Source organism: Trypanosoma melophagium (assembly GCF_022059095.1).
Source record: "Trypanosoma melophagium isolate St. Kilda chromosome Unknown ctg4segment1, whole genome shotgun sequence".
NCBI lineage: Eukaryota > Euglenozoa > Kinetoplastea > Trypanosomatida > Trypanosomatidae > Trypanosoma > Trypanosoma melophagium.
In genome coordinates, this window is record NW_027125179.1 from 763,651 (window position 1) to 777,188 (window position 13,538).

Consider the following 13,538-nt stretch of genomic DNA (forward strand, 5'->3'; position numbering starts at 1 on the left):
TATATATATTATATAGAAATAAAATTTAATTGTTTTTCTTCCCTTTATATTCTTTCTCGTAAACTAGGGAAAGCACTGTATGTGTTAGCGCTCTCAAATAAGAAACAAAATAAAATTAATACCACTAACCTACTGCTATTATGAAACAAAAAACAAGAACAAGGTAAATGCAGAAAAAAAAAAAACAGTTTTACTGAGATAACACGAAGAAAATACCTCTTTAGAAAGTTACCATAAGACAACCCCGATGTGCCCTTTTCTATACCATTGATATTTTTCTCTTGTCACTTTTTTTTTTCTGCATACTCTCATAGATAAAAATGTATGTATTAGAAATAGGAGTGGTTTAGTACAAAAACGCTATTTCTCATTAAATAGCACCCGTTCCTTTGCCGTATTTCATCTTTTGCCGTGAGTGCGTCCGCGCCTCCCGGAGACCGGTAATACCGCCAAGACGCCGGTTTACACCAAGAAAGGTGTAAAACATATTAGGCAAAATCGTCTCACAGCGTACTGACCTATACGCCACAAGTACAGATATTGCAATACCAAGCAAAAAAACAGACTCCGCACCACGATCCGTTTGAAGTTTAATTGCACTCTCGTTAGGATCCGCTGGGTTATAATAGACTACAAGTTGAGTTCCAGCTCCAAGGAGAGCTGGTCGTGATACCATCTCTTCCTTATGAATTCCGCCACTGTTAAAGCGATCTCCCACATACTCCTCGCCATCCACTTCAAACCGGTACTGCACATAACTTGAGCCTCCGCGTTTCATCACAATTTTGTGATCAAAAATAGTTCCCACCGCTGGCTTCCATGTGAGGGAGCGTTTGTACCGCTCTTCTGCCTCCACAATCCACTTCACCTGCACATAGGCAAAGTATGAGTAGATGGCACAGAAACCAAGACGAAAAGTACTGAGGTACCACGGCATCGCCAGAAATAAGAAAAAATAAAAAGGATTTTTTTCCGCTTATTTCAAGAAAGAGGGTCTATTCTGTGGTTACGGCCCACGCTAATACGGAGCCTAAAATATCAGTAATAGAATGAATCAAATAAGGAAGAAGAGACGAATTAAAAAAAAAAGAATAAATAAATAAAAATATATCAAACCATAAAACGAAAACAAAAAAAAAACGATAGATTTCCAGTATCCTTTGAGACAAAGGTCATATTTGCATCACTAGTAACAAAATAGCGTTGCCACATGTATACCTGAAGCATCCTATTACACACGTACTAACTCATTCTTCCTATCATGTATATTCACAAATACAGACACCAAGATCTTACTCCTTCTTTTTTTTTCGAGTCCATGTCACACAAACTTTCCTAGTAATCCGTTGTGCTCGCAGGGACATTCTTGACAAGTTCATTTCCACCCGCACCATCAGGCTTCTGTGAAAGATAATTTGTTGCAGAGAAACGGACGTATTTTTGTCGTCGGCATTCCTTTACTGTGCCGTGAAGTGTTTCTGTGCAGACGTTAAGATACTTCAAGTAGCTGATACCTTGCTCTCTCCAGGTGGGGTTTAACAAAACAGTGCAGCGGCGCATCATTGTTTTTATTCGAAATACGAGCGACTACCCTTTTATACCTCTTCTTCTTGTTTTTTTTAACCACAATTTATTTGCCAAATGAAGAAAAACAGAAGAAATTAAATAAATAAGGAGGAGGAAAAAAGACAAAAGAAAAACACACACAATATATGTATAAAAAAAAATAAATTTTACTTCAAAAAAATCGACACATTTACAAATACTCACTCACTAACTCTTTTTCAGTATTTTGACTAACTTTTTTCATTAGCAGTGGTTTCATTTTTTTTTTGTTTTTTCTTGTTTGTTGCACTTTCTTTACTCCTGGTGAAGATGAAAGAGCCATGTCGCCTCATCCGTAGCACTATTGCTAGAACGTCGCAGCTCTTCGTCATACTTAACCCGTTCTTCTGGATCAGAAAGAATCTCATTAGCTTTTGTCATGACTTTAAAAAGTTCTGCCTCCTCCTCTGTTTGTTCTCGACCTACCCTATCAGGGTGAAGTTCTAGTGCTTTTTTCTTATACTGCCTTCGAATTTCTTCTGGTGTGGCATCGCAATTAACACCAAGTATATCATAGTAATTCATTATTTTTAGCAGACGTGCTTTCACTTTATTTTCGGAGGATCCTCTGCTAAGATCTGCAAGCGATGGTCCATCACGTGTTTCTCCTCGTTTTCTCTTACCTTGATTTTCAAAGGCTTCTAAAAAAGACCGCTCATCCGAGTACCTTGCACGCTCACCTGGTCTGGAGAAGTCAAACAAGTCATTGGTGTGGGAATCAACCTGAGTCTCACCTGAAACAGTAGGTGCATTAGATGGAACTAAGTTAAAAAATGTATCAAGAGGATCACTAGATCCACCCAATCCCTGTTTTTGTGGTTGTGGTTGTTGTTGTTGTTGGATGAGCTTTTGCTTCGGCGCCTTGTTATGTTCATTCAAATCAGGGGATGCACTACCATGTGTTGACGCTCCTGGAGCACCTCCTGAAACAGTTAAATCGTTAAACAAATCACCCAGGTCCACTTGCGCCATAGGAGCCTTACCACCTCCGCTTTTCACATTTGTCCCACTCTGCCCTGCAGTTCCTAACGCCTGAAACGAAAGAGAGGTCAAAGCATGTAATGATGGATCACATTTACCCACATCATCTAGCCCTAATGTATTCATACTGCTGCCTTCCCCAAGATGCAAGCTGAAAATAAACACACTACACAAAAAAAGAAAAGAAAAGAAAAAAGAAGAAAGGTTATATTTTTTATTTTTTTTTTATCGTTTTCCAAGACTATCTGAGAATCCACACACCGTGTGGCCAAAAGGCAACACGTCAATAGTATTTTTTTTCCATTCTTAGGAATAATAATAATAACAATAATAATAATAATAATAATAAGTGTTGAACACGAAAATATTTAAAAAAAACAAAGAAGGAAGTGGCGGATCCGCCGGACTTACTTGACTGTAAATGTCAGGTGGCACTTACCGCAGTACTTGCGCCCCTTGTGTTGTGCCATAAAGACGGCGGCACCGCAGTTTGGTCCTGGGCACTCCTGGCGAGTGTGCTCCACCTTGAAGGAGCCGTCGTCGTTCTCTGTGACGTTAAAGTACTTGAGTGCCCGCATCTTCTCCAGCTTGTGTCGATGGATTGGCTTCTTTGGCTTTGTGAAGACCTTCTTCTTCTTCTTCTTTCCCTTACCACCCTCCACCGGGAGGGCGGCGTGGATGGTGCTCTCGCGCTGGAGCCCGTACTCGGCGAGGGTCGCGGAGTCGGCGAGGGACTGACCGCCGAAGAAGAGGAGCTCGTGGCTGCCGAGACCCGCCCGGGCGCGGAGGGCCGCGACGGTCTCCTGCAGGGATGCCTGGACCGCAAGGGTCTGGCCGGACGCCGATTTGACGAAGAGCTGCATGCTTCCTTCTATTGGAAAGAGAGAAAAATATAAAGAAAGAAATAAACAAAGAAGTGTATGGAGGGAAAGAGAATTTAAAGGTATCATCATGACATGGATATCTATAAACGTATGTGTTTCTATTTGTTTCTTGTTTCTCGCTATCATTCGCTATGTGTTGGCGAGTATTTGCACAATAAAGGTCTTCAACGCACATCATATGAATTTCTACTATGATCATTTCATTTAATCATCCATCGTCAGTGTAACCTACCACGCCAAAGCAAACCCAACTAGCATAATTTACTATTCCCGTCCATTATCCATATCATCTCCCCTCTCCTGCAAGCTTCAGCATTGCAGGAACGTCAGTAGCAACAAGAACAGTATTCACAAGGGAAGGAGAGAAGAAGGAACACTCAACATTCACGCCACCAAGAAGATAACTGGAAAAATTAGGATGAGAACCTATTCAGACGTCAAAAAATAGAACGTCCTTATTACGACAACAACAACAATGCAGTTTATCACAGGTGGGAAATAAAAGCTTGCGATATATTAGTCTGCATACTGCCAAATAATAAATCCTTAAAACAGTAATTCAGATGCCATTTTCACCACAATAGAGTTTATTGATCTTTTTTTCTTTTACTTTTTGAGAAAACAGATACTGAATGAAAACAAAAGAAAAAATAAATAAATAAATAAATAATTAATTAATTAATTAATGTGATAGAAGGGTATCTCACTTTTTCCTCTATTTTTGCTAAGCAAGAGAAGGAAAGGGAAAAAATAATGCCGAAAACAAGAGAAACATCCTCTTTTCTTTTCTTCTTTGTTTCATTGCCCCCTCACCTCCTCCTACTACTAATCTCAGAACATACAAACACAATCCAATACCAAAACGCAAAGAAAAGGCTTCGAAATGCCGTTTTTTTTGTTTTTTGTCTGCCACTTAGGGAGGAGACAATGTTTCGTTCCTTATATAATAGAACACATATCTTTTTTTTTTTTAGGGGAGGCGGGTTGGGGGGTCACAGGTCCCTCTTCTCTAAAGTACAAGAAGTCAAGTGGATGAAGGAGTTGGGAAGAGGAAAACGAGGGAGGAAAAAAAAAAGACAGGAGTTTTATTGTGTGTTTGAATAGAAAGACTTCAGATGCTCACAGGCAAACACAGACTATAGATAAAGGTTGACCTTACTCCTTTCTATAGTTGCTGTCAGAGTTACCAGTGGTACTCTAATCCGGTATACTTCTCTTGATTTTATTATCGTATTTTTTCTCTTTTTTTTTCTAATCTACGCTCTGCTGTACTGGCATGTTCCCACGCCTAAATGTGTTGCCATCCCAGTTTTTCCTACCAGTTTCATCATTACGTACACCTTTTTTTTTTCTTACACACGAGAATAAACGCCACTTTCACTCTTCTTCCCTTTTTCTTCAGTTCCCGCATCAATTCTTCCCCATTCCCTCTCCCCATATATATATATATATCCCTCTCCAACAAGCTCTATCAATAAGAAAAAAAGAGAAAACCATTACAGTAATAATAATAATAATAATAATAATAATAATAATAATAATAATAATAATAATGGTAATAATAATAATGATAGTGATAAAGCAATTCAACTTTTTGTAATAGCTCCTACCTTCTTCTTTTTCTTGTCCTTCTCAAAAAAAGACTCTCCCATGACGATATCCGTAAAGTTTAACCCAGCATCTTTTAGACCCTTCTTAATATACGCCGATACCGCCTTAGCGTACGAATGATCACTGAGCCACACTTCTAGACGCAACAATTCGGGCGACTCGTGACTGGGGCGTGAGGACAGACGCAACACATCACACACTGTTTTACCATCGCAAACGTCCTGTGTTATTCCCTCCCCAAGCACACACCCCAGGACCACCTCTAACGCCCTTTCTGCTACTGCTGCCTTATAGAGATCTATGAGAACTCGAATGCCATCTGGGAAAGCTTCATAGCATGCGTCGATATTATTTCGGGCAAATATAAAAGTACTACCGTTTCCAAGTTGATGCAGTTTGGGTAAGGAGTTGATCGTTGACCAGAGTTCCTCAACAGTGCGAATGTAGTCAAGTGTTTGTTGAAGTGTTTGCTTGGCCATGGTCCAGTCACCCTTGAAGTCGTACTTCACCATGTCAGGTGTCAACTGAGGTATATAGCTTAGAAACCAAGGGTCCTTTAAAGAATGTGTTTCTTCCGTAGTCTTCTCAGTTTTTTTGTCCTTCATTAGTTCTTATTTTTGTTTTCGTCTTGCTCGTTTATTTTTTTTTTTGTTTTTTGCTTCCTTGTTATTCTTTCTTTTTCAGTTATTCGTTTTTTTTTTTCTCCCTCTTTTTTTGACACCTGTACTCTTATGTAGGGAAACCAAAAGAGTCCCAAAACACCTTCTAGATAGTGAAATTAAACACACCCAAAAGGGCACGATTCAAGATTAAAACAGAACACAGAGTAATTTTAAACAAATAAAGAAATAAATAAATATATATATATATATATATATATACTAACGGAAACCAATCAGCCAGTAGCAGGACACGATGATGAGAAACAATCATTAACACACGGACGAAAACAAGAAATAAACAAAACTAAATTATCGCTGGTACGTTGGGGCAATGATTTTCATGAATACAATGATGAAAAGAGAAAGGGATGTAGTTTCTAACATTCCATATTTTCCTATTTAGTCAGCGATCGCCTCGCAATACACTAATGAAACTGCTAACGTAAGCCATATTATATATATATATATATATATATATATATAAGCCCATTCTCCTTAAATTAATAAAAGAATGGTTGTCACCATCAAGTAAAATAAAAAAATTCGTCCTGTAGATAATACATAAAAAAAGGTATAATATGAGAATCACTGAATACTCAGTTAATCAATTCTCACAATTACCCACAGACTTAATAATATTACCAGAAACTCCTTAAGGGAACAAACACTGCGGTTATCACACCTATAAACCTACAAGAGCAAAACTTCAAATAGGGAAATATTCTACAGCGAACCGATGTGTATAGAGACAGTAACTTCTTCCTTCTACCTAAGTGGGAAAAAGAACAATACAACCCATGAATACCGCCAAATTTCCGACTTACCCATATTCTTCATGTTAACACTTGAAAGGAATACAAATGATTTCACTGAACAAGAAGAATAGCAGTAACAAAAAAAAATTTGTTTTCCAAACCCTCACTGTACCATTTAAAGGTGTGTTCGTACCAACTGTCACAGTTACATATTAGAAACAATAGGAAACTATGATTAAAAAAGAAAAAAAAAATTACGTTGAAACTTATAGTAGCGGTTATTCTTGCTGCTCTCGTCTCTCAATTCATGTAATGGTCTCTCAGGGTTTTGCGTATTACAGTTGTTTTTTTTTTTTTTTTTGCTTTCCCCATTCAGTAAACGGTTAATTTCTCTTTTTAAAGTGCACGCGAATGATAACAAAGGCATAAAAAAAAAGGTCCGCAGCAAACGCTGAAACTAACAAATAAACCAAACTAAACCATGGAAATAGCACACCAAAAGAAATTCAGTGAAATAATGGGAAAGAACGCAAACCCTCTAGCGCGAGACCCAAATCGCGAAAAAAAAAAAGAAGTGGCAACATCGGCTACTGAGGAAAAAAAAAACAAGATAAAAATAACACCAAATATTGTAATAATATATTATCTGTAAATACCCAAAATGGGCAACATTATTTACTCACACCCCGCAAATTCCTCTCATCCAGCCCACCGTTGAATGATGAGGATCCATTTTGACTACTTCCATCAGAGATATCATCTTGAGATGAAAGTTCATGTTCCAATTCACCATTTTCATCATTAACATCGTTTAACTCAGGATTTATAAACATCTTCCCATCAAATGCTTTACTACTATCTGCTGATCCAATACGTCCACCGTGTGCTCGCCATGCTTTGCTCGTTCCTCCAGCAAAATCAGGAATATCTTCTTCACGCATATACTTCTTCATTGTCTCTATCTCACCACCTTCGGGAACGAATACAACTTTTTTAATAGTATTCTCATCAATGAAAACACGCATCATCTTCCATATTGCACGGAATAACCTTGGGGCCCTTAAAATAATAAGTCTTGCCAAATGCTCAGGGTAATTGGCCTGATCAACAGTGGCTAGAGTTCGCCCAAATTTAATAAGTGAGCGACTCATAGATACACTGACGGAAGTAAGATCAACAATATAGCATAGACGTTTGTGTTTAAAATGACTTTCTGACATAATTTTTTTTCCCATTTCCATTGCACACGCATGCCAACGTGTAATAGTTTCAGGACCGTAACGCTGTATAAATTCGGTAGGTGTACACTTCCCTCCATTGCCTGGACGTTCACAATATATAATATTGTTGTCATAATCATACGCGCCACTGAACCCGCATGGATAATCCTCAATTATTGAATCAGGAAAATATTCATCATATGAGGGTTTAAAATCCCGTAACCACTCAATATGGTTTTGAATCATAGTAAAGACCTCAGGCATATCAAATTGGCGGGCAATACTAAATTTCACCAGTTGAAAATCTTTCCAATCGGCTACCTGTTTTCCAAAACGATCTCGAATAGCGGCAATACAGGCAGTATTCATTTCTGGGAAAAGTGTTTTTGCTTTGGTCAACCCACCTTTCTCTGGCTCACACGTGAAATACCTTTTTCCTTTCCAGCTTCCATCAATACGGCTGTGCGTTGTTGTCCCTTCATCATACTCAAGACCAACGTAAAATCCGCTCCCATCAGGAGGATGATCCTTTTTCTCCAACGTCCCAACCCACTTTATGGTACCAGTGAGACCAGCAATATCTTGTACACGCATGCCCACTTTGGCAGAGTCTTTACCTAGAGACGCAATTGTCATTATTGAGCTAATATGAGATCGAACTTCCCCTGTAAATATACACTATGTAGAAATATAAAAAAAAAAATAAAGAAATAAAATGCGTATAACATATACCAAATCAAAAACGGATACAATCTCAAAAACACACAAAGAAAAGGAAGCTCACTTTAAGTCATAGAAAAAAAAACTAAGCGTGTACTATCACGTGAAATGGGTATCAATTAAGGAATATAAGAGGAAATTCCTTGTAAATGTGAAGAGCTGCACCTCCCCTTAGAATGAGAAGCGCAGGGAGCACGCAATGGTTCTTCAATATGTTTTTCTATTTATTTTTCTCTTGTCCTACCTCTATATACCTATATAGGTACCCTCCTCCAGACATACATACACACACATATATACAACTCCCTCCTTTGTTCTTCTAACCATCCCTCTAGAACCTATAACAGGAAAAAAAAAGGAAAAAAGAAAATATATTCCCTTTATTTACTTTTTTTTTTTCATTTATTATTAATCCCCACTAAGTTTATAGATTTTGCGACCAAGTTCCTTATTGCGCTCATCCATTCGGGATTGTGCCTTATATTGCTGCATAGGTCGGTACTCTTTAAACTGCATTCCAAAGTCTCCCTGACCTTTTGTAAGTCGTCTTAGATCTGAGATAAAACCGAACATGGTATCCAACGCTGTCTCTCCACGAATTACCGCATCGGCTCCATTAATAGACGTTTCAGTAACGACTCCTTCACGTTTGGAAAATTCTGTAGCCACATCTGTCATGCAATGTGCAGGAACTGTAATTTCAATATCCATATAAGGTTCCACAAGAGTTGGTTTAAGCTGAGGTAGCAGCGTTTCCCATAGCTCTTGTGTGGCATTTTTGAAAGCAATGTCTGTTGAGTCCACTTCATGCATAGCTCCACCGGTAAGGTGAAAGTGTACACCCCATACCGGTGCTGCCATTAATTCACCTTTTACAAAGATTTTGCGTTCAAGCTGTTTTATCACTGACTTTTGTAGAGCCTCACGGATATCACCATTAGAGCAAGTAACAGTAACTTTGTTTTTCATTCCCTTTTCAACAGACATATCGATAGGAAGAATATCAACATATCCCTTTAATTGAGCCCATTGACCGGCACCACCACTTTGTCGCTTGTATACAAAATCAAATTCCTTTTTCTCTGTAATTATCTCCCTATAATTTACAGTTGGTTTCCCAAGTTCAACTTCCAGACCATATTCACGTTTTAAACGTTCAATATAAATATCAAGATGTAATTCTCCCATTCCTTCTACTATATCTTCATTAGTTTCTGGATTTCGGTAGAAAGCAAATGTTGGATCTTCCCGCATAAATGCACTCATACGGTCACGTAATCTGTTCATATCTCGATCACTCTTTATCTTAACAGAAGCTGAAATAACTCGTGGGGGAACATACATATCTTCACAAGAGAATAAAGGTCCATTTCTCGGTCCTGCTTTCATAAGTGTATCCCCTGAAGCTGCATCAATTTCACCTTGAATAGCACAAATATCTCCTGCTTTTATCTCATCTACTTGCTCTGCAGAATCTGCGTGCATTCTGACAATTTTGGGTGGTAAAAAATTTTTACCACTTCGAACATTTAACAGATGTTCTTTTCGCATTTTACCTTGGTAAACACGAACATAATTTGAAAGTCCCATTTTTTTTGTTTCTTCAAGCTTAAATACAAGTGCAACAAGTGGTTGTTCATCATCTGTTTTTAATTCAATTTTTTCTTCTTTTTCATTAAAAACATTTCCTTCTTCATCTTTTACCTTTTTCAAAGAAAATCCAGAATTTACTCTTTCAAGTGGTGAAGGAAGGTATTTGCATACGGCATCAAGAAGGAGTTGCACACCTTTATTTCGGTAAGCAGAACCCATAAGAACAGGTACAAATTTATTATTAATAGTAGCACGACGAATAGCAGCATGAATTAATTCCACTGAAGGTTCTTCATCATTTAAAAAAACGTCTTCCATTTCACTGTCACATTCAGCAAGTCGTGCGATAAGTTCTTTTCGTGTAGCTTCAACATCATCTTTTATGTATGCAGGAACATCTTCAAATCTTACTATTTCACCATTTGGTCCATCAAAATGCACAGAACGACGTTCAATAACATCTACGATACCTTCAAAATCTTGTGCTGTACCCATATTAAGTTGAATAAAAGCAGCATTTATACCCAAACGTTCCTTAGCCATCTTTAGAGCACGTTGAGGATTGGCATTATCACGGTCAAGTTTATTAATAAAACATATACGTGGAACTCCATACCGTCTCATTTGACGATCTACCGTAAGTGTTTGACTCTGAACACCCCCTACACCACACATTAACATAATAGCTCCGTCAAGAACTCTAAGAGCTCGCTCAACTTCTACGGTAAAGTCAACGTGCCCAGGAGTATCTATAACGTTTATAACATTATCTTTCCATTTAAAATAAGTTGCTGCAGAACGAATTGTAATACCTCTTTCTTTTTCAAGTTCCATGGAGTCCATTGTAGCCCCAACTTCCGTCCCTCCTTTTACTTCATGAATTTTGCTGATACGACCACTGTAAAACAAAAGACGCTCTGTTAATGTTGTTTTGCCACTATCAATGTGAGCACTAATACCAATATTTCGGAGCTTTTCAATGTTTTTAAGGAATTGAGGTGTTGCAAAACGAAGGCCACTGGTTTGACGCAAACTCGTTGTGGCAAACCGTCTCATTGCAACCTTGTAGTAAAAAAATTTTGTTCAAGTTTAGAAATAGAGAGAAATAGAGAGTGAGAGAGAGAGAGAGAGAGAGAGAAAAGAATATATGCAGGATTGTGTTATCCTGTTCCCTAAAAAAAAAAAAAGAGAGACTTTCGTACCAGAAATAAATGCTCACATTTGATGTGTGTACATTATTTGTATGTTCATAAGCAATTCTTTTGCTATTGACATTTTTTCTTTCATTCTAATCATGTAATACAGCTGAATAGGAAAAAAAAAAAAACAATGACGAGGAAAGTAATAAAAAAAAAAAAAAACAGAAATTGACTAATAACACAAAAAAGTAAAAGAAAAAAACATTCTCACCAATATTTACATCTAATTTGACTCTCTTTGTAGCGATTTCAGCGTCTCAAGAAGATCATTATACTCTTCCCGTAAGTTTTCAATAGCGTTTTCTTCACTAAGACCCACATAATCATTTCGATTTTCCTGTTTTCTTTGAGCCTTTCCGATGTCAGACTCCAGCTTCTGAATTGTCTTTTCCTTTGACTCAATCGCAGCTTTAAGAGCATGACGGTCACGTAGATGGGTTGGTAAAAAAGTACAATCGACCCTTTCCTTTAAATGTGCTTCTTTACGAACAGCAGCATGCAGTTGCTCCATTTCTTTTTCTCTCATTTCTTTCAACATTTTAATTTCATTCTTTGTTGCTCTATTCGCTTCATCACTTGACTTCTTCATTTGCTTCTGTTTACCAGCAAAACGATTCGCTTCGCGTACTTTCGGTGCCTGATGCATCTTGATATTACGCAAACCCTGAACCTCATTACGAAGATGAGCTCTTTTGGCCTGTAAACGGTGAAACTTATGTACAGTTTCAGCAGCACTAACATCTGAAGTCACCAGTTGATTTTGAAGATCAGCAATTTCAGCCTTTAAAAGCTCATTTCGTCTTCTCAGCGAAAAAATACTATCGGCTCTTTCCTTATCAGTACTGTTACAGTAATCATTTGCATGACTCTCATTGGTAGATTCATTTAACAAACGACGCAATTTATCGTTCTCTTCAATGGCAGCCCTGGCCAACTTTTCTTCATCTTGTGATAACGCAGTCATTATCTACTATTTCTTTTATTAAGCAAAAAAAAAAAAAAATAATAATAATAAATAAAAAAACAAACCAGAAAAGAAAAATTAAGAAATACAAAAGAGAAAAAAGAAAGCGTATTTTTAAGTATATATATATATATATATATATATTACAGATCAATAAAAGAAGAAAAAAAAACCTATACAGAAGAAACAACTTACCAAACGAAAAAAAAAAACAAAAAAAAACACCAAGATCAATACTCACCTTACACTCTAACAGCAGATGATAACTCAATATCCTGGAATTCTTTTTCAATTTGACCCAGATGACAAACTTGAAGAAAAAGAAAAAAAGAAAAGAAAAGAAGAGAAGGGAGAACAGAACACAAAATTCTTATCTAAAACGCTTTATGCATCTACAATCTAACGTCACTGAACCACGGATGTTGTAACGCCTCTTTCGCGGATATTCGTTCAGCAGGATTATACCTTAACATTTGCGAAAGGAGATCAATTGCATCAGCGTCAAGCTGTGGAATGACCTGTGCAAAAGGCCTTCCTGCCCACCGTGGAAAAACATCACGATAATCCGGAAGAGAGGAAACACCGGGCCATGATCCTTCAATATCCATCGGTGTACCAAGTGTTTGAAATATTTCAAAAAGCTGGCCGATTTCACTGTCTCCACGAAATAGCACTTTACCTCGAGCCAGCTCTGCAAAAATGCAACCAACACTCCACATATCAACGGCTGGTGTATAATGTTTTTCTCCCAATAAGATTTCTGGTGCTCGGTACCAAAGTGTAACAACTTCATGGGTATAAGTATGCATTGGAATTTGAAAAGCTCGTGCTAAGCCAAAATCTGCAATTTTAAGAACATTATCTGAAGTAATTAAAATATTAGCAGGTTTAAGATCACGGTGAACAATTCGGTGTCGGTGACAAAAAAACAATCCATCAAGAAGTTGATAAATAAGTTTTTTTAGTGTCATACCATTAAAAGAACCACCTCTTTTTTCAAGTGCTTTTTTCAGATCATAATCAACATATTCAAAAATTAAATAAAGTTTACCATCAGCACATGCAACATCCAATAGATTAACAATATTTGGATGATGAATTTCTTGCAAAATAGAAACTTCCCGAAGTGCGGTTTGAGGAATACCCTCTTCTGTACGGTCCAGTCTTACCTTTTTCAAGGCGACAATTTGCCCTGTAACTTTATCAACTGCTCTATATACAACACCATACGTACCCTCGCCAAGAATATCCATTCGATTGTACCGTTCAAACTGTTCCCGAGTCCCTGAAGATATAGGGCGGTTTGGTAAACCTCCGAGAGTGGTCATTTTTTTTATTTCTTCT

At 37.6% G+C, this 13,538-nt stretch overlaps 9 protein-coding genes across 9 annotated transcripts; all 9 read right to left on the minus strand.

Moving 5' to 3' along the window:
• Positions 1–370: 370 nt before the first annotated feature.
• Positions 371–937, minus strand: LSM04_000602 (Protein of unknown function DUF3592; the record flags this gene model as incomplete). The annotated part of the gene is made up of 1 exon (XM_067339221.1): positions 371–937. One exon carries the CDS (start codon positions 935–937, stop codon positions 371–373), a length of 567 nt encoding a protein of 188 aa, XP_067187703.1.
• A 398-nt stretch (positions 938–1,335) lies between these two features.
• On the minus strand, positions 1,336–1,563 carry LSM04_008461 (ATP synthase; the record flags this gene model as incomplete). Its single annotated transcript, XM_067339222.1, has 1 exon — positions 1,336–1,563. One exon carries the CDS (start codon positions 1,561–1,563, stop codon positions 1,336–1,338), a length of 228 nt encoding a protein of 75 aa, XP_067188035.1.
• Positions 1,564–1,860: 297 nt separating this feature from the next.
• LSM04_008412 (DnaJ domain) lies at positions 1,861–2,712 on the minus strand (the record flags this gene model as incomplete). The annotated part of the gene is made up of 1 exon (XM_067339223.1): positions 1,861–2,712. One exon carries the CDS (start codon positions 2,710–2,712, stop codon positions 1,861–1,863), a length of 852 nt encoding a protein of 283 aa, XP_067188031.1.
• Positions 2,713–2,993: 281 nt separating this feature from the next.
• LSM04_005197 (Ribosomal protein S27a) lies at positions 2,994–3,449 on the minus strand (the record flags this gene model as incomplete). The annotated part of the gene is made up of 1 exon (XM_067339224.1): positions 2,994–3,449. The coding sequence occupies one exon, from the start codon at positions 3,447–3,449 to the stop codon at positions 2,994–2,996; it is 456 nt and encodes a 151-aa protein (XP_067187890.1).
• A 1,607-nt stretch (positions 3,450–5,056) lies between these two features.
• LSM04_007784 (Translation Initiation factor eIF- 4e) lies at positions 5,057–5,686 on the minus strand (the record flags this gene model as incomplete). The annotated part of the gene is made up of 1 exon (XM_067339225.1): positions 5,057–5,686. The coding sequence occupies one exon, from the start codon at positions 5,684–5,686 to the stop codon at positions 5,057–5,059; it is 630 nt and encodes a 209-aa protein (XP_067187999.1).
• Positions 5,687–7,169: 1,483 nt separating this feature from the next.
• On the minus strand, positions 7,170–8,354 carry LSM04_000351 (CRAL-TRIO lipid binding domain; the record flags this gene model as incomplete). Its single annotated transcript, XM_067339226.1, has 1 exon — positions 7,170–8,354. One exon carries the CDS (start codon positions 8,352–8,354, stop codon positions 7,170–7,172), a length of 1,185 nt encoding a protein of 394 aa, XP_067187697.1.
• A 492-nt stretch (positions 8,355–8,846) lies between these two features.
• On the minus strand, positions 8,847–11,087 carry LSM04_007393 (Transcription factor; the record flags this gene model as incomplete). Its single annotated transcript, XM_067339228.1, has 1 exon — positions 8,847–11,087. The coding sequence occupies one exon, from the start codon at positions 11,085–11,087 to the stop codon at positions 8,847–8,849; it is 2,241 nt and encodes a 746-aa protein (XP_067187978.1).
• Positions 11,088–11,453: 366 nt separating this feature from the next.
• LSM04_007139 (uncharacterized protein) lies at positions 11,454–12,194 on the minus strand (the record flags this gene model as incomplete). The annotated part of the gene is made up of 1 exon (XM_067339229.1): positions 11,454–12,194. One exon carries the CDS (start codon positions 12,192–12,194, stop codon positions 11,454–11,456), a length of 741 nt encoding a protein of 246 aa, XP_067187965.1.
• Positions 12,195–12,586: 392 nt separating this feature from the next.
• Positions 12,587–13,522, minus strand: LSM04_008032 (Protein kinase domain; the record flags this gene model as incomplete). Its single annotated transcript, XM_067339230.1, has 1 exon — positions 12,587–13,522. One exon carries the CDS (start codon positions 13,520–13,522, stop codon positions 12,587–12,589), a length of 936 nt encoding a protein of 311 aa, XP_067188017.1.
• Positions 13,523–13,538: the final 16 nt, after the last annotated feature.